Source organism: Aquarana catesbeiana, linkage group LG06, assembly GCF_042186555.1.
Source record: "Aquarana catesbeiana isolate 2022-GZ linkage group LG06, ASM4218655v1, whole genome shotgun sequence".
Taxonomy (NCBI): Eukaryota; Metazoa; Chordata; class Amphibia; order Anura; family Ranidae; genus Aquarana; species Aquarana catesbeiana.
The window spans coordinates 25,421,314-25,446,654 of record NC_133329.1 but is presented as its reverse complement, the minus strand read 5'-3'; the positions used below and the strand labels follow the sequence as shown (position 1 = coordinate 25,446,654).

Here is a 25,341-nt window from a genome sequence, read left to right as displayed (position 1 = left end):
TTGCCGCATGCCTTCTCCATCCCAAGGTATCCCTCATTTTCAAGTTCCAAGCGGAGGTATGAGATAGAAACAAAAGTAAAAAAATAAGATGGACTGTGTAAGTGAAAATTATATTTTGGGGTGACGGGTTCTTTCGGACAGGAGGTGTCTGATAAATGTCACTGTAAACACAGCCAGTACAGACTGCAGGAACTGCGGTGACTTTCCCTTGAGAATGTTCACGGTGCATGTCTGTTCTGTTTATCGCTTTTCATTTTCACTTTCACTTTGAATATTATAAAATCTGCAACTGCTTCAGACTGTGTATCAGAATTCTCCCAGCCACATCTCAGGAGGACATTGCAAGGAAGACATAATACTGTAAGTAACATTTTTTATATCTGTTCCATTGTGTGTTATTGGCATCCAGCACACTTCTTTCTGCAGCACATCGCACCCAGCACAACACATGCTGCAGCATATTACACCCAACACACCACAGAACAGTAAACTCAATGCATCATAGAATGGTAAACCCAACATGTCTTCGCATTGTAGCATATTCCATGCAGCACAATTCACACTGCAGAACATTACACCAAGCACAGCTTACACTGCAGAATATTACACCAAGCACAGCTTACACTGCAGAATATTACACCAAGCACAGCTTACACTGCAGAATATTACACCAAGCACAGCTCACACTGCAGAATATTACATCCAGCACAGCTCACACTGCAGAAGGTTACGCCCAACCATGCGTCACACTGCAGAACGTTACGCCCAGCACAGGATAATACACCCAACAGATGAAAGATACAAACATTTAGCTTTTGCACTCCTGTTTATACACAGTTTGCCCATCTAAGCCCGACTGAAGGGTCTGGTGGATAACTTATATATTTCAAGACATTTTTTAATACTTTCAGTGGCAATTCTTTACGGCAAGAGGCATTTGTATTGGATGGGAAAGGCAATAGGGCAAGAAGCTTGACATGAGCCTTAGGTGCCATCAGGATGTAGACAAAGCTTTCCTTTGTTAGAATTATTTCCTTGGCGGTGTAGTGATCTGGGACTGTTGGTTTAGTAATAAACAAAATGCTATCTAAAAGAACACATTATATGTGGGTTGTATATGCTGCAAATTTAATTTGCTTCATGAATTGCTCTGCCATTTGGTGTTGCCTTATTTAAAATGTAATTCTGTTCCACTAAGGAGTCAGGAGAAGTAAATTCTGGCACATCTGCGGAACATAAAATGGGACAAAATCATAATAACATTTCTTGGCTGATAAAACCTTCTTGGAGTACCCCACCATTCAGAGAAAGTGGGGACAGTTTGCCCAGCTGCTAATCGTATCCCTTATCCCCATTAGATACCTAAGCCATTGCTAGTTTGTATTTATAATGTTGTGCATTAGAGGGGATCTTATGCTTGGGGGTTCGAAGTACAGTGCTTTGAAAATAAAAAAAATCATACCCCTTGAAATTTTCCACATTTTGTCAGGTTACAACCAAAAACGTAAATGTATTTTATTGGGATTTTATATGATAGACCAACAAAAAGTGGCACATAATTGTGAAGTAGAAGGAAAATGATAAAAGTTTTTCAACATTTTTTTATAAAAAAAATTTGTGAAAAGTTTGGGGGGCATTTGTACACAGCCCCCCCTGAGTCACTTTGTAGAACCGCCTTTCTCTGCAATTACATCTGCAAGTCTTTTTGGGGATGTCTTTGCCAATTTTGCACATATAGAGAGGGACATTTTTGCCCATTCTTCTTTGCAAAATAGCTCAAGCTCTGTCAGATTGGATGGAGAGCATCAGTGAATGATAATTTGCAAGTCTTGCCACAGATTCTCAATTGGATTTAGGTCTGGACTTTGACTTGGCGATTCTAACACATGAATGTGCTTTGATCTAAACCAGTGGTTCTCAACCCTTCTAGTGCTGTGACCCCTTGATAAAAATTCCCAAGTTGTGGGGACCCCTAACAGTAAAAGTATTTTCATAGCGTGGGTTGTCAGCACCCAAGGCAAGATAAGTAATATGCGCCCCTAACCCACGGACATTTAGCGCCCCCTGAGTCTCTTCCATTCATACAGTATTAAAACCCCTTATGGTACATTTTAGGATGTACCACTCTCTTTGTTCTCCTTTCTTTCCCCTTTATCTCTCTCTATCCTAATTTCTTGTTTTTCTTTCCCCATCCTCTCTCTAGCTGTTTTTCTTGTTCTCTCTCTTATTCTTTCTCTCCCTTTTTCTTTATTCCTCCACCTCTTTTCCTCTCCCTTCCATGTATTCTCTATTTTTATTCCTTCTCTTACTCCTTGGTGGGGGAAATGGGATGAGTGGCAGTGCTGGCGTGGATTTGGGATGAGGGGCAGTGCTGGCGTGGAGTTTGGATGAGTGGCAGTGCTGGTGGGGGATGGGATCAGTGGCAATGCTGGGGGGAGTTCTGATCAGCCAACTTAGGTGCTCTTGATCAAGGTCCTCTGCTGATCTGAGAACTGTAGTGGGGACTTTTAATGGCAACTCTAATCACATGTAGTGTTACTCACTGTGTCTCCAGATTCACTGTGTCTCTGACTTTGTGGTGTCTTGCAACAGTGACATCTATGCCGAAATCAGGAGATGGGGTCTCCTCCAGCCCCTACCACTTCACATTCCTCACCAGTCAGCTGACCTCTAGTCTCTAGCCATGCCATGAACTGAATGGGCGGCTGAAAAGAGGCTGAGTGGGCGGCTGCGGGCTCCAGGAACAGCCCAGCTGAGCGGCTGTGAAAAGGCTGAGAGAGTGGTGCGGGATTCAGGAACAGCCCAGGATTTGGTGACCCCTGGCAAATCATCATTCGACCCCCGAGGGGGTCCCGACTCCCAGGTTGAGAACCACTGATCTAAACTATTCAATTGTAGCTCTGGCTGTATGTTTAGGGTCGTTGTCCTGCTGGAAGATGAACCTCTGCCCCAGTCTCAAATCTTTTACAGGTTTTCTTCTAAGATTGCCCTGTATTTGGCTCCATCCATCTTCCCATCAACTCTGACCAGCTTGCCTGTCCCTGCTGAAGAAAAGCATCCCCACAACATGATGTTGCCACCACCATATTTCATGGTGGGGATGGTGTGTTCAGGGTGATGTGCAGTGTTAGTTTTCCGCCACAATATTGGTCTCATCTGACCAGAACACCTTCTTCCACATGTTTGCTGTGTCCCCCACATGGCTTCTTGCAAACGTTTTTGGCTTTCTTTCAACAATGGCACAGTGGTGTAGTGGGTAGCACTTTCACCTAGCAGCAGCAGGGTCGCTGGTTCAAATCCCGATCATGACACTATCTGCCTGGAGTTTGCATGTTCTCCCTGTGCTTGCGTGGGTTTCCTCTGGGTACTCCAGTTTCCTCCCACACTCCAAAGACATGCTGGTAGGTTAATTAGATCCTGTCAAAAAAAATTGGCCAAATATCTTTATGTTGTGTGTGTATGTGTTTGTAAGCACGTCAGGACCCCATGGGGTAAAGGACTGCTCTATACCGCAGATGGACACCAGTGGCAAAAAGCGCCCTGAGGCGATTCAGTTTGCATAGGTAGCGCTATACAAGTCACTCATTCATTCGTCTTGCCACTCTTCCATAAAGGCCAGATTTGTGGAGAGCACGACTAATAGTTGTCCTGTGGACAGATTCTCCCACCTGAGTTGTGGATCTCTGTAGCTCCTCCAGAGTTACCATGGGCCTCTTGGCTGCTTCTATGATTAATGCTCTCCTAGCCCAGCTTGTCAGTTTAGGTGGACGGCCATGTCTTGGTAGATTTGCAGTTGTGTCATACTCTTTCCATTTTCGGATGATGCATTGAACGGTGCGCCGTGAGATGTTCAAAGCTTGGGATATTTTTTTTATAACCTAACCCTGCTTTAAACTTCTCCACAACTTCATCCCTGACCTATCTGGGGGGTTCCTTGGTCTTCATGATGATGTTTGTTCACTAAGGTTCTCTAGCAAACCTCTGAGGGCTTCACAGAACAGCTGTATTTGTGCTGAGATTTAATTACACACAGGTGGACTCTATTTACTAATTAAGTGACTTCTGAAGGCAATTGGTTCCACTAGATTTTAGTTAGGGGTATCAGAGTAAAGGGGGCTGAATACAAATGCATACAGATATTTATTTGTAAAAAAAAAAAATGAAAACCATTTATTATTTCCCTTCCACTTCACAATTATGTGCCACTTTGTGTTGGTCTATAACATAAAATCACAATAAAATACATTTACATTTTTGGTTGCAACATGGCAAAATGTGAAAAATATCAAGGGGTGTGAATACTTTTTCAAGGCACAGTATGTGTGAAAATAAACTCTTTATTATCTATTATGATGTGAGGTACCCATAATAATAGTCCTTTCTTGCTTGAAGCATCCTGGGTTTTGGGCCACTTGAGCCAAAGTTTGGAAGCAGCAGGTATTTTTTACACAAAATTTTAATGGGATTGGCTGTTGCTGACATATAGCCTATTGATTTGCATTAATTATTTTGGAATGGTCACTTTATTTTTCCTTCATTCAGACCTGACTGTATCTTCCCCTATGGAGCCACCAATCCAAATGGAAGCCCCCATCTGCCTAATTGAAAACACAGCAAATGGAAAGTTTGTGGTGAACCCTGAGGCCATACGTTTTCTGTCTGGGATCAACCAACCAGTGGTGGTTGTGGCCATCGTAGGCATGTATCGGACAGGGAAGTCCTACCTGATGAACAAGCTGGCCGGAGCTCAGAAAGGTGATATATCATTAGTAGTAAGTTTTTGTTGCATATTGATGATGTTAAAAGGGTTGTAAACCCTCAAAGTTGTTCACCTCTATGCATTAAGGTGAAAAACATTCTGTCATTCAGCAGCCCCCCCGAAACCACCTTATACTTACCTGAGCCCTGTGTTTCCCAGCCGGTGTCTCGTGTCCTGATTGGATAGATTGATAGCAGCACAGCAGTTGGCTGCCGATTCTGTCAATCGAATCCAATGACGCAGGGGCCAGTGCCGAGTCCTGCTGTCTGTGTCTATGGACGCAGCAGCAGGACACGGGAGCATGCCCGCAGGAGTGTCCCAAAGGAGAGCGCTTCTCCGACGGGACACCCAAAAAGAGGAGGAGCCTGGAGGGCCACGGAGGGACCCCAGATGGAGGATCGGGGTCCCTCTGTGCAAAACCCTTGCACAGAGGAGGTAAGTATGACATTTTTTTTTTTTTTTTTTTTTTAACCCTGAACCTTTACAACCCCTTTAATAAGGGTTTTCCATATTTAATTTCCATAGGCTTCAACCTGGGTGCCACCATTCAAGCTGAAACTAAAGGCATCTGGATGTGGTGTGTTCCTCACCCCTTAAAGAAGAATCACACTCTGGTTCTCCTGGACACGGAAGGATTGGGGGATGTAGAGAAGGTGGGAATATAAAACTGGAAATGATTAAATATGAATACCGTCACTCCCTTTTCTAGTAGGTTCTGAATTTTGTTTATTTATGAATGTCATGATCTGCTCAGTTTTGCAGGTATTGTTAGCAGGCCAATTGAATTTTTTAAACTTCTATAATTCAACATATTTGTTCTTTTTTTGTGTTATTATTCCACACACACCTACTTACCTCTTATTATTTCTGTTCTTCCCTTTTAATTTTCCTTCCTGGTCCATTTTCCTAGGTCGGAGGGCAAACACCTCCAGCTCACATTTACAGAACATTTCAAGAGCCCTGGGGTCCTTAAAACCAATGGGATTTCTGTGCTGAGAATGTGACCAGAGCATGGTAGACCATGGCAGACCACCTCATCCCTTGCTATGTGCCGTATTATTGGTTATTAGTTTTGTCATCTCTGTTTGGTATTTGCACAATAGAGCACCAGAATTTTGGAAATATTCTTAAAATGTGTGCAGACAACTGGAAGTGCTTGTGCAAAGGTAAACAGAAATGCTGCTAAACTTTTCTTTGGATGAGCTTCAGGTTTGGATTGAATGTGAGTTCAATTTGAGTCAAGCCTGTTTGCTAGTGAATGGGTGAACAAACTGGCCATATTTAACCACTTGCTTACTGGGCACATACTGTATACCCCCTTTCTGCCCAGACCAATTTTCAGCTTTCAGCGCTGTCACTCTTTGAATGACAATTGCGCGGTCATCCAACACTGTACCCATATGACATTTTTATAATTTTTTTCACACAAAAAAAGCTTTCTTTTGGTGGTATTTAATCACTACTGTTTTTTTTATTTTTTGATAAACAAACAAAAAAAATCAACAATTTTGGAAAAAAATTATTTTTGCAAACATGGTAATATTTCTCCTTCATTGATGGGCACTGATAGGCTGCACTGATGGGCACTAATAAGGCGGCACTGATAGGTGGCACTGATGGGCACTGATGAGATGGCACTGGTGGGTACTGATCAGAAGGCACTGATCAAACTGCTGAGTAATTAATACATACATTTCTGATTTCACTTATTGTCATTGATATACAATGTACTCACTACAATGTTGTGAAAATTTTCAATAAAAAACTATTGAAATGAGAAGGCACTGATCAGAAGGCACTGATGAGGCTGCACTGATAGGTGGCACTGATGGGCACTGATAGGTGGCACTGATGGGCACTGATAGGTGGCACTGATCGGCATTGATAGACGGCACTGAAGGGCATTGATAGACGGCACTGAAGGGCACTGATAGACAGCACTGATGGGCACTGATAGGTGGAACTTATAGGTGACACTGATGGGCACTGATAGGTGGCACTGATAAGTGGCACTGATAATGACACCGGTGGGCACTGATCAGAAGGCACTGATAGGGGGCCCTGATGGGCATTGATTGGTGGCACTGAAGGGCACTGATAGGCCACACTGATAGGTGACACTGATGGGCACTGGTTGGCAGCACTGATGGGCATTGATAGGTGGCACTGGTGGGCATTGATAGCTGGCACTGTTGGGTACTGGTATGTGGCACTGGTGGGCACTGCTTTGCAGTACTGATATGCACTGGTATGTGGCACTGGTGGGCATTGCTTAGCAGCAGTGAGTCTGGAGTGTGCGAGACCGATGTCCAGTTTACTCCAAATGGTAATCTGCTTTTTTTTTTGCCTCACGCTATCAGAATGAGGGGGAGAAAAGCAGATTACCGGCTTCTATTTACATCACGTGATCATCTGTCATTGGCTGACAGCTGATCACGTGGTAAGGGGCTAGGATCGGTCTCATGTCTCATGAGACTCGCTGATCACAGAGCGAGGCCGCGTGTGCCCCGCAGGGGGCATGCTGGCTTCACATGCAAGTTAGAACGTACATGGTCCCCCTCCTGGCAACTTAGGCCCGCGCTGTGGCTGTCTTTCGGCTATAGCATATGCTATACTGGCCCTTTGGGGAAAGACATTCAAACAAACAAACAAACAAAAAGTATGTTATTTAAATCAATTCTTTTTTGTTATCCATTAAGTCACATGAAAAGACTCTTTCCCTGCTGAATGGTGTTTACATTTATTTTTTTGCATTGGTCCATGTTTTCTTTGGCAGTGACCAGATACCCATTGGTTTCTTATCAAAAGACTGCAAATCAGCCCTGCAGCCATTGGTGGCTTTTATCCAACAGGGCGGTTGAACAGAAATTTATTGGTAGATTGACTTCTGTTGAACTGAAGTGACTACACATGGATCAAATATTAGCTTGTCCCTGCAGAACCGGCTGAATTTCAATCAATCTATGGCCACCTTTACCTTCTTCCACAACTCACTATTGATGTAAGAGGCCACCTTTCAAAGTGATTGACCAACAGAAAGGTGAAGGAGGCAGAAAGTTTAGTGTTAGACACACATGGTTTTCATTTGCAAATTAGAGGGCCCCAATATACAGGGCTCCCAAGGAAGCTCTAATACAACAATAGGATGTTTCATTTTTAAAGGATCGGCAGCTTTCACCTCCTACCCCCACCATGCTGTCACTCTATCATTCTGAGCAAAAAAGAATACCACCAACTATAATGCTGCATGAAGAGCTGCAGTGCTGGTTCCGGTCACCAGGAAAGTGCAGGAAGCTTCCATTTCAGTAATCCTGTCTTACCTTCATGTGAATTTGTTTCTGTATCTTTTTAGGGGGATGGCAAAAATGATATCTGGATTTTTACCCTCACTCTCCTGCTAAGCAGCGCCATGGTGTATAACAGCAAAGGAACAATCGACCAGGATGCCCTAGATAAATTAAAGTATCCTTTTTCATCCTAGGGTCTTGGTGGTTTCATGTTGCTTGTTGATCTTGAAGAAATTGGAGTGAAAGGACAGAAAAATGGATACAAAAAAAATGTTATATCTCTTTTTAACGTTCAAGAGGAGTAATCAGCTACTTTTTTTTAAGAGTATAAAGAGTAAGGGAAGATTGCAACCCGTTTCATGTTTTCTTTTTTTTTTTTTTATTATCTGTACCCCATTGGGGAGATTTTCCTACACTAGAGGCGTTTTTGCATTTCTTTGCACACATGTTTAAAAAATAATTTTAGGTCTTAAGATTACACAAAACCTCCAAACATTATATATTTTCTGAAAGCAGACACCCTAGAGAATAAAATGGTGGTAGTTCCAATTTCTTTATGTCACATACTTTTACCACAAAGGTCTAGGAAACACAAAATTTCAGTAAGAAACACACAAAATTGAGATTTAGGGCAAACAAACGCAATAAACTGCTCAAATGATGGTAAAATATAAAAGATGAGGTTGCGCCGAGTAAAGAGATACCCAACACATAGAACCTTAAATTTGTGTGCACCAGTAAAATGGCGACAAACTTCAGTACCCTATATCATTTATATGCAAAGCTTCAAACGCCCCCTATAGGTATCAGTAAAGTGTTATGGAGGAGGTTTTGTGTTAGAATTCACTCCGGCGTGTGCGGCGATATGTAACATGTGTATCTCAATTAACGCTTTCATGCATAGGTGTCCCTGACACATATGTTTAGGTTCATATGTGCGTATATCTGGGGGTAGGGGGCCTCGAAAAAAAAAAAAATTGGGGGAGGATGGATTTTATGTGCTTGGGTGTAACTTGCAAAAAAAACCTCAATTCTTTTACTTAACTTTTTTTTTTCATCTCAGAGGGGACAAAAAGTCCCCTCTGTGATGATTTTTAGGTGCCAGGTTCTCTTTAATGAGACATGCAGGGTCCAAAAGACCCCTCTTGTCTCCCCTGTGCGCCACTGAATGTTTTGCAATGCAGATCGCATTGCACAACATTGCTTTCTGGCTAAGCTGACCCAGAAGTGACGTCATAGATGTCACTTTCTGGGTCATAGCAAGAAGGGGAGAAGAGTGGATGTGTGTCCTCTCTTCTCCTTCCCCTCCAGCTGCCGACACCCACCATGTCAGTCCCGGGCTCCCAGATGGACAAGCGGAGCCCAGAAAAAATGGCAGGGTGTGGCGGTGCAGAGGGACTCTGGTCTCGGGGGTGTGTGTGAGCAATTGTGCAGCAACACAATCACCAGAATGATTTCACCTGACAGGAAGGAGTCTGCTTGTCAGTTTCACATATAATCCAAAGCTAAAATGTTTGCCTTTAGTTATACTTTAACTGGCTACATTTTGACCAATTATTATTCTGAAAGTCCCTCCATGGTAAAAAAAAAAAAGTATTTCTTTGTATTCTCCTAATAATGTGAAATGACAAAGGGAAGGGTCTCTTTACCTCTTTACATGGTTACCAGCGGGAGTTTGGCCGGCCATAGATGAAGCAAATTTCTTTCTCCTCGCTCCATTCCCCCATCAACACAGTCAGTGTTGGCAGGGGAAACCCTCCCGCTAAGTCATTGGGGTTGATTTACTAAAGGCAAGTAGACTGTGCACTTTTCAAAATGCAGTTGCACTCTGCAAGTGCAGTTGCTCCAGAGCTTAGTAAATGAGTTAAAGCTTCACAATGCAAAGAATAACCAATCACATTCAAGCTAAATAAAAAAAACTGAATTTTTGCTTGCATGTGATTGGATGATGGAAGTCAGCAGAGCTCTTGCTCATTTACTGCACTTTGAAAAGTGCACATTCTATTTGCCTTTAGTAAATCAACCCCATTGTGTTCTCCCAGTGGGAGGGGTGGGTGGGAGAGCTGATATCGCCAGCAAAAGACAGAGATAGGGTAAAGTCGACTATGGCCGGCTTTTGCCAGATTTCCTGCCTCTAAAGTAGTACTGCAGAAGCCTTCAGTGTTTTTGACCCCGACCATTCCTATTGCTTCATGGACTTTCCCTATGCATTATCCTATACACTCAATAGATTGCTACCAGGCTTTTTGGCACTGTTATTTTTTCTTTTCTATATCTCCTTAATAACCTTTGATAGATTTGTAGGGGAGCTCACTGAAATAATAAAGGTGAAATCAAAGGACAATGAAGACGAGGAGGAGAAATTTTCAAGACATTTCCCTATTTTTATTTGGGCAGTGAGAGACTTCCATCTGAGTCTGGAGATCGAAGGGGGACAGGTGTCAGCAGACGGCTACCTGGAGAATGCTTTAAAGCTTAAAAAACGTATGTATTCTGTATTATCCATGCTCTAAAGCAGCCCAGACACCTGTGTGAGAAAATAGATAATGGACAGGCTGTAAAAAGAAGATCAGTATGGATCTGTCCGGTGGGCAGGAAAATGTCAGTGACACCTAAAAACTTTTGAAGGAACAAAAATTTTGACTCACCAGTCACCGGACAAGTACATATTGATCCTACAACCTGGCTATCAGCTATTTCTTTTCACCAAGGTGACAGGGACACTTTTTAAAATATTTATACATATTGCGTTACTGAAGCTGTGGTTGAATTTTTTTGTTGAGATATTCAGGGCCTGAACTGGTTGCACATTACATGTATTACTTTCCGAATGTTACAATGCAGTTTTGGTTGGGTTCAGCCAAACTAAATCTTAATTCTAGGTATGGCTTTTTGGCAAAGTTACATTTGCTCAGCTTGTACCAATGTAAGTATGTACAGTATGTGCCATACCTGTGAGATCCCCGTGAAAGCTACCGTGGAAGGCACCGTTACTACACCACTTCTACAGTGATCTCCACTAGCTTCCATATCCTATGCTGAGCGACTGCCCTGCTGCACTGTTAACACAAGAAGTCAGTGGGCACAGATGCCATTCAGAGAACACTTTGCCTTTACTCAAAGAATGAAATGCTTTCTGTGATCGGACGAGGTGGAGATTATGATGTCACCACCCACCTCCCTGCCTCATCCAATCAGAGAATGGAAAGAAAAGTGCTCCTTGAATGGTGCTTGTGCCAAGTAAGTGACTTCAGCTTCCATGGAGATCCCACAGGTATGAAAAATGCAGTAGTTATATTGGGTCCATGTTGGATCGATGTAACTATGCAAAAATACTCATACTTCAGCTTAAACAATCTGCAAAAAAAAAAAAGGAAAAAGGCTCAAGGGGTGGATTTGCTAAAATTGAGGATTGTAAAAATCTGGTGCAGCTCTGCATAGAAACCAATCAGCTTCCAGATTTTATTGTCAAATCTTAATTAAACAAAATAAAGTTAGAAGTTGATTGGCTACCATGCACTGCTGCACCAGATTCTGTGTGCTCCAGTTTTAGTAAATCAACCCCAACTCTGGAGCTAGACCATAGAATATAAAATTGATCAGTTGAATTAAAAAATGGCAACCAGCCTTTGATCTACTGTACGTAAAAGCAGTAGAACAAGTACCATTGCCTAGAGCACCATGGTTGCTTCGAGACCTGACAACGCTCTTTTCTTTGAAAACACATCAATTAACACAGTGGTTCTCAACCCTCTAATGCCGTGACCCCTTGATAAAATTCCCAAGTTGTAGGGACCCCTAACAGTAAAATTATTTTCGTAGCGTGGGTTGTCAGTACCCAAGGCAAGACAAGTAATTTGCGCCCCTAACCCCCAGACATTTAGCACTCCCTGAGTCCTTTTAATGGCAACTATAATCACAGGTAGTGTTACTCACTGTGTCTCCGACTTTGTGGTGTCTCGTAGCAGTGACACCTATGCTGAAATCAGGAGATAGGATCTCCTCCAGCCCATACCACTTCACATTCCTCACCAATCAGCTGACCTCTAGTCTCTGCTCCCCAACCATGCCGTGAACTGAATGGGCGCTTGCGAAGAGGCTGAGAGGGTGGCCACAGGCTCCAGGAATAGCCGTGCTGGGCTGGGAGAGCGGTGCGGGCTTCAGGAATAGCCCAGGATTCAGTGACCCCTGGCAAATCATCATTTGACCCCCAAGGGGGTCCCGACCCCCAGGTTGAAAACCACTGCATTAACAGGACCCAAGACATGAACATGCTCTCAGCTATTTGTACATACCTCTCTTTCTTCCCGAGACTCCATTATTCCCAGTGCTGGGAAATCCGCAATTCTCCCCAGGTCTTCATGACATGACTTTTTGAGCCTTACATGACTTCAGTCACTACCAGGATTCTCACTTCCTCTAACTGCACCTTTGGCCTTCTCTGTCTTCATTAGTGAGCCCTACTGGTCCATTTCACTTAGACTTTTGCAGGGCCCTTCAACTACATCACTTTTTGCATTCTTTACCGTCTCCACCTATCTTTAGTCGCCATCTCACAACCTTCAAGGATTACTGTTCCAAACAAAGGGGTTTTGCCCCAAGTACTTTCCAAAGCCTATAATCAATTGATAACCCCCCCTTGAGGACCACCGACTACTCTGTATAATGAAATGGGAAGCTGACTTTGATATTTGTACATTTATTCCAGACCAACAGAACAATATTATCAGGTTCACCCTCAAATCCTCAATTTGCACGAGGATCCAGGAAACCAGTTTTAAAATTCTGACGTGTTGGTATCATTACACCATACATAAATTTGCCATACATAAATTCTTCCCAAACACTACCAATCATTGTTGGAGATGCCAGGAGGAGCGGGAAGCAATGCTACACATCTTTTGGTCCTGCTTCAAATTTGATCATTACTGGAGAGAGGTCTGGAGGATTGTCCAAAAACTTACAGATCATGTAGTTCCGGATGACCCGACCTTTTTTTTCTCCATGTTTCCAACATCCCAGATAAAAATTTCAAATTATATATAATTTGTCACATCCTCAAAGCCCCCAAATCTTGCATCCCTCTTATTTGAAAGCATCCGTAGCCACTGACCATTGGTCTCTGGCTTAACAAGGTGGAAGAAATAAACAAGATGGATGACTTAGTCCTTACAGCACAGCATAAGTGTGAACGGTATTCCAAAACCTTAACATCGTGGAATATGGTTGTCTACTCTGAAGAGAGGAAAGCTGGTTTTGATGTATAAGCTGCTGATCAGGTTGCTTAGTGATGCCCCCCGCTGGGACACACCCACAGTTAGTATATATTTATTTTACAACCCCCCTCCACCCCCCTCTTTCCCCCCCACTATCCATTCCCTTCCGTCCTTTCTTTCCTACGCCCCCTCTTCTCCCCTTTCATGTCTTTTCTTTTTTTATATATTTTTTCCCGCGCCAAGGAGTATAGACAATATGGTACATTAAACTATGCTTCAGTGCATCCTCTCGTCATCCTGTGTAATGTAACCTGTGTAATATTACCACTTGCTGGCTACTTTCTACTTCCTTCCTGTATGCAGCATCACTTCTGGGTGCAGTGTGCTTGATGGCATCACATCCGGTACCGCCCCAATGCGTTCCGTCACATGGACATTCTCAAGAGGTGTATGCCTATTTTTTGTGTACTGGTATATCACTAACTCTCTATTATTGTTTTGTTGACATGGAAACTGCCTTTCTGGTTAAATAAAATATTTGAAAAAAAAAAAGCAGCAGAACATAATACAATATTGTTGTTGTGTGCTGATAATTAAAGCCTGTAGATGTTATTTGCAGTGTTGTTGATACACAAACTAGGATACAGGATAAAGATGATTACAGCATCAGATAAGGTGTGGTAGGGTAATCTCAGAGCATACAAGGTATGCCCAAATTCTAAAGATTAGGATTTTGTGGGGCATACCTTGTATGCTTGCCAACCTCACCACACCCACCACTGCTAACAGGACAAGTGTTGCAAGAAAACAACTTACACTGCACTTCAAAAATTGGAAAGGTGGTAACTCTTTGGTGGTGGTGTTGGGGGGGGGGGCAGGAAGACACAATGTCAGCAAATGTCAACAGTTAACAGTAAATCAACTAACACCTAAACACCTATCTTTTTCTACATTTCTTAATCCATGTACACAGCTGAAATGTTACCGAGGAATATGGAATATAATAAGCCCAGAATTTGCCTCCAAATGTATTTTGGAAACCGGAAATGCTTCGTGTTTGATTTTCCCACCACCAATAATGAATTTCTTCAGAGACTGGAGGAAGTCCCAGACGATAAACTCAATAAGAAATTTGTGGATCAGTGCAAAGAATTCTGTGACTACATCTGGAAAAATGCCGATACAAAGAGCGTGAATGACACAGTCAAAGTGACCGGACACAGTGAGTTCATCAAATGTTTCTTCCTAACCCATTGTACATAAAGGGGTCCGTCTGTGGGAGGCTAAATCATTCACATTAGTCTCTGCACCAGAGGAGCTTACACTCTAATGCCCCCACCACAGTCAATCACTATTATTATTATACATTTTTTATATCCCTAATATATATCACCTTTTCTAAAAAAAACTGTAAACTCTGCAGGTGAGCAACGGTCTTGGTGTTATTAAAACATTTCATCCAACTTTTCCAAGAGATTGCCTAAAAATTTGACAAAATTAGCCTAACTGCAAAATATGCAAATCCTTCTCCACTCAATAGGAAACAGATATTCAATAATCCTATTGCAAGTGCGATCCCCGGTATGTTAAAAAAAATGATGTCACACCCTGGTCTGCTTTAGTGACTTTAAGATCATCCCAACATTACAGTATCCATGGTTGTTTCTTGTTATTTAAATTAGTTTTGCTAAGTTATAAGGGATTTAGCAAACATAACATTTAAATTAAAAAAAAAAAGTCATCCATTTGTCTCCTCATCTCAGGGTTGGGTGAGCTTGCTAGAATTTACACTGAAGCTGTAAGCTCCTCCAAGTTTGCCTGCATGGAGGACGCCGCGCTTTCTTTAGCTGAGATGGAGAACAAAGCGTCCGTCCAGGAAGCGACGCAGCACTATGAGGATAAGATGAAGACAGTTGGGTTGCCCACAGAGACTCTTGATGACTTCATGACTCTGAGCAGTCAGTATGAGGATGAAGCTCGGAAAATATTTCTGGAAAAGTCCTTCAATGACAAGGATCAGCAGTTTCTTCGGGAATATCTGGTAAGATTTTTTTTATTGGGTTTAAAAAAACAAATAGCAAGCAGCTAAATTAGCTTTTTGTTTTATGTAAAGTCTGACTTGTGATATACTATTTTCATCAGATAGACAATGGGGGGCGGGGGGCGGCAGGTAAAATATTGATTTATTCATTTAGTCAGCCTTTAAAATGCATAGCTAGGCGAAATGTATTGTTTACATTTTGGATAGAGAGGGAAAGATTGAAACCTGCTATCCAGGCTCCATTAGAGAGATTTATCGTCACTTCCTATATTACTGATATTTTTCCACAGAGGTAAACTCAACAATAGTAACAGCAAAATCAAAGTTTGTGAGATCATTTTTAAGGGAAAAAAAAAAAAAAAAGAAACAGACCAAAGACTTTGTCTGCGTTATATCAGCTTCTGCTGTTGCCTGATCACCCTTAGCTTGACTACCAATTCCATCAGGTCCCATCCCTCTATCTTCATATTCCTGGTAGATTTTTTTTTTTAAAGTGACTTAAAGGTTTGGCTTTAAAAAATAATAAAATAAATAACATATCATACTTACCTGCTCTGTGCAAAACCATTCCCCCAGTTCCCCGCCAGTGCTCCTGGATCCTCACCCATGACAATGACCCCCAATAACAAGGTTTGTGCTCTCTCCTGAGCCCTGCTCTATGGGTCCATAAGATACATAGAGCCACGGCTCAGCCCCGCCCCTCGCTCTGTCCTCACTGGCTTTGGTTGACAGCAGTGGGAGCCAATGGCTCCTGCTGCTGTCTCAGCCAATGAGAAGAGTGAGTCCTGTGACATCTGAGGCTCTTGTGCACATGTACATGTGCTGGATCGAGAGGGGGCTCAGGTGAGTATTAGGGGGACCAGGGATGGCCGCTCCATTAGGGGCACAGGGGCACACACCCCCCCCCCCAAGCTACATGCAGGCTGCCACACATGCATGTATTTCAATGTTTTTTTTTTTGTTAGAAGCACATGATGAGGCTCTAATTGCCTTCAAAAAAGGGTGGGCTTTGGGTGCAGGGCACTGCACCCTGAGCCCACCCAGTTGCGTGTTAATATGTGCTAATGTCTTTCTGCTTCTCCTCCTGGCCAATCAGAAAGCGGGTCCTGAGACCTGATTGACCAGGGAGTTCCACGGTGTTCCCTCAGAATCCTCGACCCGTCAACAGCTGGAGTGAGGAGCAGCGGGCGAAGGGGCAGCAACAGCCACTTCCAGGATCCAGCACCGCCTAGTCATCGGAAGGTAAGGCACGGATCGCCTTCCTGTCTGATCTCCTGGGGGGTGGTTGTTTGCCATCCCCAAACCTACCCCCCCGAAATATTCAGCACCAGTCGCCACTGTGGGGAGAGCAGCACAGAGAAGGTTTTTTTACCTTCATGCATAGAATGACAACCACTTTAAGCTGTTTTTTGGCCCTATTATTTCATCAGGCAGGGCTGCAAGGAGCTTCCCAAATCGATTTACACAATTATACAACATTTGCTGTTCTGTAATACAGTTTTAATTGGAGTTTTGTTTGGATTACTTTTGAACTAATGGAGCTTCCAGTCCAAATGTGAAATTTCTGAGGTTTGCAATTTTTTTAAAAGTTTGATTGAACCGTAAGTGATTGAACTTTTCAAAATTGTATTAATCTGTAGAGAAGACCAATAGCACAAATAGAAAATATTTTGTGTAAATAGTTCTAGAAAAGAGATATTCCTTTTAGGACCAACGTTTGCATGCCTAAAAGCTCCACTGTTGAAATCCCATCGGGATGGTTTAGAGGAGGCACTAAATCACAACACTTAACATGACCAATGTCCGTATATCTCCCCACCATCAGGAAAACATACATAAGAAGAAAGAGGAATTCAGTGCCATGAATGAGGCAAAGTCTCGGGAGGTATGTCAGGCTCTCATTAAGAAGCATTCAGCGGACTTTGACAAAGCTTTGAAGGATAGAGCGTACCACACCCAGGGAGGACACGCAAAGTTCAAGGACGACTTGAAAGCCATAGAAAAGAAGTACAAGATGGAAAGTGGAAAGGGTGTAAAGGTGGGTGGATTATATCATTTAACCTCCCTGGCGGTATGATTATTTTGGATTTTAGGTGCTGAAAGCGGTACAATTATTTTGCATGGAAATTTGGCGTTTTATATTGTAGGTCTGTAATTCTTAACAATAACACACTTAAATCTGTCCAAACCAGAGTCTAGTAGATATCCCGGGTATGATAAAGTTTGAAACACAAAAACATAAATTATAATATAATAAATAAAAATAAATAATTAAAAAAAATAAAAATAAATAGTAATAAAATAAATTTCCCCAGGATTCACTATCGCTCAATTCTGCAAGTGTTCTAATTTACTATCGCTGTTTTCTAGATGGTCTAAAGCCACTTTTGACGTAAAGGGACACTTTTTGGTTGCTATGGACAATCTCCAGTTTCCAGGCAGAAAGAACAGTATATATCATATAAAACTGCATGCAGGGCATGGGCCAAAGCACTGGGGACAAAAGGGATGTGAAATAATTTCATACGGTACTGTAATCTGTAGGATTACAGTACTGTATGTGTTATGATTTTGACATTTTTTTGAATTTGCCGCCAGGCTCCGCCCCCGTGCGTCACGACGCTCGCAGGGAACGGAGCCTGGCAAAGAGAGGCTTCGGACAAGGACAGAGCCCACAGACACTGCGGGGGACATCGCAGGATCCCGGGGACAAGGTAAGTAAAGCCACACCAGGATCCTGCGATGTAATCCCGAGTGTGGCTCGGGGTTACCGCTAATGGTACTGATTTTTAACCCCGAGCCACACTCAGGAAAACCGCCAGGGAGGCTACAAATTGTTTAATTAAAATTATAGACTTCAATTCTTGATTGTATTAAGCCCTTTGGTCCCATTATCATTAACAAATACACATATCATTGTTATTGTGACCCATTTGGCTTGCTTCTGGGTACCCCTGCTTATTTATGAGGAACACACATATTGGGAAATAAGTTGCTAAAGTATTGTGTCACGGGATCACATAGTAAATACCACAAGGATATGTTTTGTTTGTCTATGAGCATATCATCTTTAGAGAGATTGACCATTTGTATTAGTCCTGAAGGCGGTATATGCTCCTATATACTCCAAACCAAATACTTCTCTGCTGTTCTACAGGCGGAAGAGGTGCTATAGGAATTCATAAAGTCCCAACAAAGTTCTGAAATTATAATTATACAGGAGGACAATGCTCTCAATCAGAAACAGAAGGAAGAGGAAGGTCAGTGGTTTATGTAATCTCATTTACTCAAAAATGTAAACAGTTTATACATGTTAAATCACTGTAATTTATTTCTGAAAGTGAATGGCCAGGAAAAGTAATATATATATATATATATATATATATATATATATATATATATAATACAGTACCTTCTGGATATGGGTGAGCATGAGAACTCTCTCATTTCACAGTTATCAGACCTAATCAACCTAGTTAGCAGACAGGTAGATCACTTACCAGACTCAGTATAGCAACTGCCAAGGTTTCCACTACCATTATTGTTTTGCAATGAGTACTTGTCAATCTGAGCATGTAGCCATTTCCTATTGAAGGGCCAAAGAGGTACACGCCATATTTTTCCTCTTCCCCTATGCTGATCCATAATAAAACAGGTTATTTTTCAATGTATATCTTGTTTGTGCTTTTGTATATCTTGTTTGTGCTTTTTGTCAGAGGAAAACGCAAGGAAAAAAATTGTGGCAATGGAAGAAGAGTTGCAAAAGTTGCAGGAGACTCAACAAGAACAGAAGATGGAAGAGGAGAGGGACAATGTGCAAAAGACCTTTAACCAGCTCATGCAGAAGATGGAGGAAGACAAAAAAATATTGAATGAGAAACTGGAGCAAGTCATGCGACAGAAGGAGAGGGTAATGCAAATACACATTGTGCAATTGTCTCACTTAAAGTGATACTAAAGTCTCATTTATTTTCAATAAAAATAACAAACATGTTATACTTACCTGCTCTGTGCAGTGGATTAGCTCAGAGCAGCCCTGGTCCTCCCTCTTCGGTGCTCTTGGCTCCTCCCTCCTGTTGAGTGCTCCCACAGCCAGCAGCTTGCTATAGGAGAACCTGAGCCGAGCTGCAGCCCTGCACTGCCCCCTTTATCTCCTCATTGGCTCAGCCAATGAAGGAGGGGAGCCTCAGTCAGACGAGTCTCCTGTGCAACATGGCTGGATCTAGATGGGGCTCAGGTAAGTATTGGGGGGCTGAGAGGGGCTGCTGCACACAAAAGGTTTTTTTTATCTTAATGCATAGAATGCACATTCTGCCTTTACAACCACTTTAAAATGATTATAAACAATCACCTTGTAAAACAACATTTTCAGTTTAAAATATAAATGAAAAGCAAAACGTTTGTGTATAGATATAAAAGAATTAAAAACATATTTTTTTTCATTTTTTATAAGGGATCACATACCCTCTCTTCTCAGCTGCATAAGGAGCTTGAGAGCTAGAGAAGGGCAAACAGCGGGGGCGTGTCAGGACATGATTGATCATTGGAGGAGAGCAGGTTGAGTTCCCAGCATAGCTAGAGACCTGACCACGGTGTGTTCTCCTGCTTAGTGTGGTCAGTTGTTTAATAGGAAAGCAGAGGGACTGGCAGGAACACCAGAGATTTTAACACAAAGGAAGCAATACAGAAAGAACAGGAGACTTTATCATACATGTAAATGGTATTGCAGACACACATCAGGAATATGAAATGTTGGGTTCACATTCTCTTTAAAGCTCAACTCCAGACGAGTTTTTTTTTCATTTTAGATGGAGTGGGGAAGAGTTCAAATTTTTGTCAGATTTTTATTTCTGTCCATGGTCACATTTGGGGGATTTTGTCTCACTTCCTGCCCCTGTTACACTTACAATGAAATCCTTTTCTTGGAGCTCAGTGAGGGACCCAGGATAACCCCTTTTTTCCATGCCTCAGTCTATAGAAAGCAGAACTGTGTCCCCCAATGGACGTCAAGAAAATGATTTTAGTGAATAGTGAAGAGGGAGTGAATTAGTGAGTACACAACTTCTATTTTGTTTCTTGTCTGTTGAAGGACGTGGGAACTCAGAACATTCAAAAGCAGTCCAACTGATGAGTGGGCAACAGCAAACAAAATGCTAACAAGCCCAACAAAACTGATCTGGGGACTGCCTACAGCAACAGGAAAATTAGAGATTGAATCTGCAGGAGAATGCTTGGAACCTGTACCTTTAGTAAATCAACCCCTATGTTCCTTTTAAGCCATCAGTTTTTCTAACTGGCATTGTGTATTTAACCTGGATATCACCTCCATAATTTTGGGAGGAATTGTTGTTATCCACTAGGACTATGACAAAGCGCTGATGCGCGAAACGCACCATCAAGGCAACCTCATGACAGTGGCCCTACCCAGAACCATGCCACGGTGACCATCCATCCACTCTCGGGAGCTTTACATTGCCCAACAGCAGTGTCTTCCATCAGCATTGCCGGCTCTATTATTTCCCTCCTGGTTTGCTTTTTATTTTTCACCACTGGATCCCCTGAGTGACACCATCCATTATTGAGGCTTTTCACCTTAGCGGTACCAGCTGACTCTCCGGCGGCTTTCCTGTGAGAAGCCGCGCCCTCTCCTTCCAGCTGGGCTGACGTCATCGCCCCTCGTCACGGAGCCTCAGCGAGGCTTCTCTCCTCACGGCGGAGCATTGGCTTCCCTTCACGCTATATCCACGAAGCAGCTCTCTGGAGCCGGTGAGTCATCTCCTCTGGATCCCACAGTCAGTGGGGAGTCTGTGAGTCCCCGGTTTCTCGTCTGGGCTCCCTTCCTCCCTTCTATCCCCCTCCTTTTTTTACTTCAGCCTGGGGCTAGGCAGTTGGATGGATCTCCCGTTTTTGGTTTCCTGTTGCTGATTGGACTATCTGTCTTTTTCATGTTCCCAATCCAAGTGCAATGTAGTGCTGTGTTATTATGGGACTATTTTTACAATCAGTTTTTTTACAATCTGTTTTTATTACCTGTTTTTGTAATCTATTTTCATTAAAATCCTCAGTTTTCAATATGGGCCGTTGCGATTTGACTTTGTGACATCCAGAGCGCTGGACATTCTTTTTTGCTTTTGATCTGTATCTATCAGTTACGGTTGTTCCAGCTGCACTGGTTTCCCATCCCCCCCCCTTCCCTCCCCCGAGTTCAAGTCATGCTAATTTGCACATTACATGTTATGTACTACATGGTGTGCTGATTGTAAATTATATGTTACACATCATATGTCTTGATTGAGCTCCCTAGGTGTACATTCACTGGCGTTGGGTTATTATTGTTGTTTCATCCTGTTGGAGCTGATCGGGTTCCTGCCAATCCACCCTGAACCTTCAGTATTATTAAGTCGGTGCCTGTGGCTTAGTGTTTAAGCAACGTATCTCAATGCTGAAGCTGGAACCCTTTGTCCCTCTGGTGTTTGCTGTTCCGAGTATTCCCTCATTCTGTGTGTTGTTTGAACCTGTCTTTGTTCTCAGTGTTTCCCTCTGACTTTGCTGTATATTCCCTTTGGTTTCTGTCAGTGGTTTCCCGTATTTCTTGTAACTGTGTGTGTCTATCTCTGCTTAGACTCCTGTGTGTCCCCCGTGTCCCTACAGCATGCTATTTGGTAGCACTTTGCCCACACAGGTGTGCTAGAGAGCTGCAACCTGGGGGCTGTCACACAGCACAACATCCACACCACCAGTGGCTCTGGAGAAGACCGGGTGGCTCCTTAGATCCTGCGACTCTGGCACACCACCGTTGTGTGTGGTCACACATCTGTAAGAACCCATACCCAGGTACACCTGGTTAGTTATTTCATTGGCTGCTAGATCTTGAGCTACAATTGCAATTCGGGCTGCAAGCAGGATGAGAAGAACAACTGTTCGAATGATACTAACAATGCTTAGTAAAGATGAAGCAGGTGAGAGAGTTGTCTTAGTCCCTGTTATGGAGGAAAGAAGAGAGGATATCTCCTTTTAGAACCCTTGAAGCTTATTGAAGCCCGAATTGGGTCCTACTCTAGTAATAGAATGGAAGATCCTTTGTCTCAACCATGGGAGCTGAATTTCTCTATGTGGGAGAACTGAAGGGGATACATCCTATGCACTGGTGGCCACTAAATAAGAGGTAATGAGGAGGGGGAGGGTTGCTACAGCCCAAAAAAAACATTCTATTACTAGGGTAGGACCCACTAATTCAGGGGTACTTTGTGGCAGTAAGTGGGCTTAGCACTATATGACCATATAGTGTGACCCAACCCCCGTATTTTTTTAATATGTTCAGGTGTTTTAACTAGCCTTGCAGGAAATGTCATTCTTGAATGTGTGCGCTGTCAAATGTTTTGCACCTTACTAAGTAGACAATCAAATGTTTGCTCCAAACAGTATTAAGACTACATATCAGAGAAGAACTTTTGTTGTAGATCTACATATATATATATATTTATACTGACTCCCAATGTGTTCTCAGAATCAGCAGCTTTTCATGGACCAGGGACTTCCGAAGTGTGCCAACATGTACCGTGAGCAGATCAAAGAAATACAGCAAGAGCAAAAAGAACAGAGCGGTCCGGCCTGGTATAAACCCATCACAGACACTTTCAAGGGCGTTGTTGTTGCTGTGATTCCAGAATTACTTGTAAAGGGAGGAACAGTGCTCAAAGAAAAAATTAACAATAAATATTTTAGTAATTAAGGTGGGGCAGGTAACAAGTATGCCCCAAAACAGGCCAATGCCTAACAGGAACAGTGAGACAGATTATGAGACAGAGCTATGATAATAAGACAGCTTCATTCATAAATCCCCCCTCCCCCACCTGCTCTGTACTATGACAGAATAAAACCTGCCCCGCCCACTTCTTAACTGTTCATCATCTTAACAAAAAAGAAAGCAGTAGAAAGGAAAATAAACTCAAAACATAAACAATAAACTGTTCTCTAGGCTGTTTCCTCCATATAATACAGGAACTTTATCACCAATGCTTGGCTTATTCTCCAAGGTATATACACTATATTACCAAAAGTATTGGGACGCCTGCCTTTACAAGCACATGAACTTTAATGACATCCCAGTCTAATGCCCCGTACACATGGTCGGACATTGATCGGACATTCCAACAACAAAATCCATAGATTTTTTCCAACAGATGTTGGCTCAAACTTGTCTTGCATACACACGGTCACACAAAGTTGTCGGAAAATCCGATCATTCTGAACGCGGTGATGTAAAACACGTACGTCGGGACTATAAACGGGGCAGTAGCCAATAGCTTTCATCTCTTTATTTATTCTGAGCATGCGTGGCACTTTGTGCGTCGGATTTGTGTACACACGATCGGAATTTCTGACAACGGATTTTGTTGTCGGAAAATTTTATAGCCTGCTCTCAAACTTTGTGTGTCGGAAAATCCGATGGAAAAAGTCCAATGGAGCCCACACACAGTCGGAATTTCCGACAACAAGCTCCGATTGCACATTTTCCGTCGGAAAATCCGACCACGTGTACAGGGCATTAGTCCGTAGGGTTCAATATTGAGTTGGCCCGCCCTTTGCAGCTATAATGCCCCGTACACACGGTCGGACATTGATCGGACATTCCGACAACAAAATCCTAGGATTTTTTCCGACGGATGTTGGCTCAAACTTGTCTTGCATACACACGGTCACACAAAGTTGTCGGAAAATCCGATCATTCTAAACGCGGTGACGTAAAACACGTACGTCGGGACTATAAATGGGGCAGTGGCCAATAGCTTTCATCCCTTTATTTATTCTGAGCATGCGTGGCACTTTGTCCATAGGATTTGTGTACACACGATCGGAATTTCCGACAATGGATTTTGTTGTCGGAAAATTTTATATCCTGCTCTCAAACTTTGTGTGTCGGAAAATCCGATGGAAAATGTGTGATGGAGCCTACAAACGGTCGGAATTTCCGACAACAAGGTCCTATCACACATTTTCCGTCGGAAAATCCGACCGTGTGTACGGGGCATAACAGCTTCAACTCTTCTGGGAAGGTCGTCCACAAGGTTTTGGAGTGTGTCTATGGGAATGTTTGACCATTCTTCCAGAAGCGCATTTGTGAGGTCAGGCACTGATGTTGGACAAGAAGGCCTGGCTCGCAGTCTCCGCTCTAATTTATCCCAAAGGTGTTCTATCAGGTTGAGGTCAGGACTGTGAAGGCCAGTAAAGATCATCCACCACAAATTCGCTCATCCATGTCTTTATGGACCTTGCTTTGTGCACAGAAGAGTTGAAGCTGTTATAGCTGCAAAGGGTGGGCCAACTCAATATTGAACCCTAAGGACTAAGACTGGGATGCCATTAAAGTTCATGTGCGTGTAAAGGCAGGTATCTATCTATCCACACACACACATCTCAGAAATATAAAATATCATCAAAAAGTTAATTTATTTCAGTAATTCAATTCAAAAAAGTGAAACTCATATATTTTATATAGATGCGTTACACACAAAGTGATATATTTCAGGCATTTCTTTCTTTTAATTTTGATTATGGTTTACAGCTAGTAAAAACCCAGAATTCAATATCTCAGAAATTAGAATATTACATAAGACCAATAAAAAAAAAGATTTTTAATACAGAAATGTTGATTACTGTAAAGTATAGTATGCACTCAATACTTGGTTGGGGCTCTTTTTGCATGAATTATTGCATCAATGTGGCGTGGTATGGAGGTGATCAGCCTGTGGCACTGCTGAGGTGTTATGGAAGCCCAGATTGCTATGATAGCAGCCTTCAGCTCATCTGCATTGTTGGGTCTGGTGTTTCTCATCTTCCTTTTGACAATACCCCACTCACCATTAAACCAGTTAATGATATACTTTTGGCAGTGTGGGCAGGTGCCAAGTCCTGGTGGAAAATGAAATCAGCATCTCCATCAAGCTGGTCAGCAGAGGTAATCATGAAGTGCTCCAGAATTTCCTGCTAGAGGGCTGCGCTGACTTTGGACTTGATAAAACACAGTGGACCAACACC

At 42.6% G+C, this 25,341-nt stretch overlaps 1 protein-coding gene across 2 annotated transcripts; it reads left to right on the top strand.

Moving 5' to 3' along the window:
• The first annotated feature begins 239 nt into the window (after window positions 1-239).
• On the top strand, window positions 240-22,938 carry LOC141148233 (guanylate-binding protein 1-like). Of its 2 annotated transcripts, none has more exons than XM_073635481.1 (10): window positions 240-360; window positions 4,543-4,755; window positions 5,285-5,412; window positions 8,112-8,221; window positions 10,343-10,530; window positions 14,236-14,484; window positions 15,026-15,303; window positions 17,129-17,341; window positions 19,020-19,213; window positions 22,811-22,938. In XM_073635481.1, exons 2-9 carry the CDS (start codon window positions 4,563-4,565, stop codon window positions 19,173-19,175), a joined length of 1,515 nt encoding a protein of 504 aa, XP_073491582.1. In that variant the 5' UTR covers window positions 240-360; window positions 4,543-4,562; the 3' UTR covers window positions 19,176-19,213; window positions 22,811-22,938. The 2 variants fall into 2 exon arrangements, with proteins under 2 accessions (XP_073491582.1, XP_073491583.1); XM_073635482.1 differs by lacking the exon at window positions 22,811-22,938 and adding an exon at window positions 18,461-18,563 and having other exon boundaries at window positions 241-360; window positions 19,020-19,157.
• The last annotated feature ends 2,403 nt before the right edge of the window (window positions 22,939-25,341 follow it).

Excerpts from the sequence above, each read along its gene's own strand:
- LOC141148233 (XM_073635481.1), top strand. The coding sequence starts at position 4,563 with ATGGAGCCACCAATCCAAATGGAAGCCCCCATCTGCCTAATTGAAAAC. Across the intron at positions 8,222-10,342 it reads GATGCCCTAGATAAATTAAA|ATTTGTAGGGGAGCTCACTG; the intron begins GTATCCTTTTTC and ends AACCTTTGATAG. Across the intron at positions 14,485-15,025 it reads AGTCAAAGTGACCGGACACA|GGTTGGGTGAGCTTGCTAGA; the intron begins GTGAGTTCATCA and ends TCCTCATCTCAG.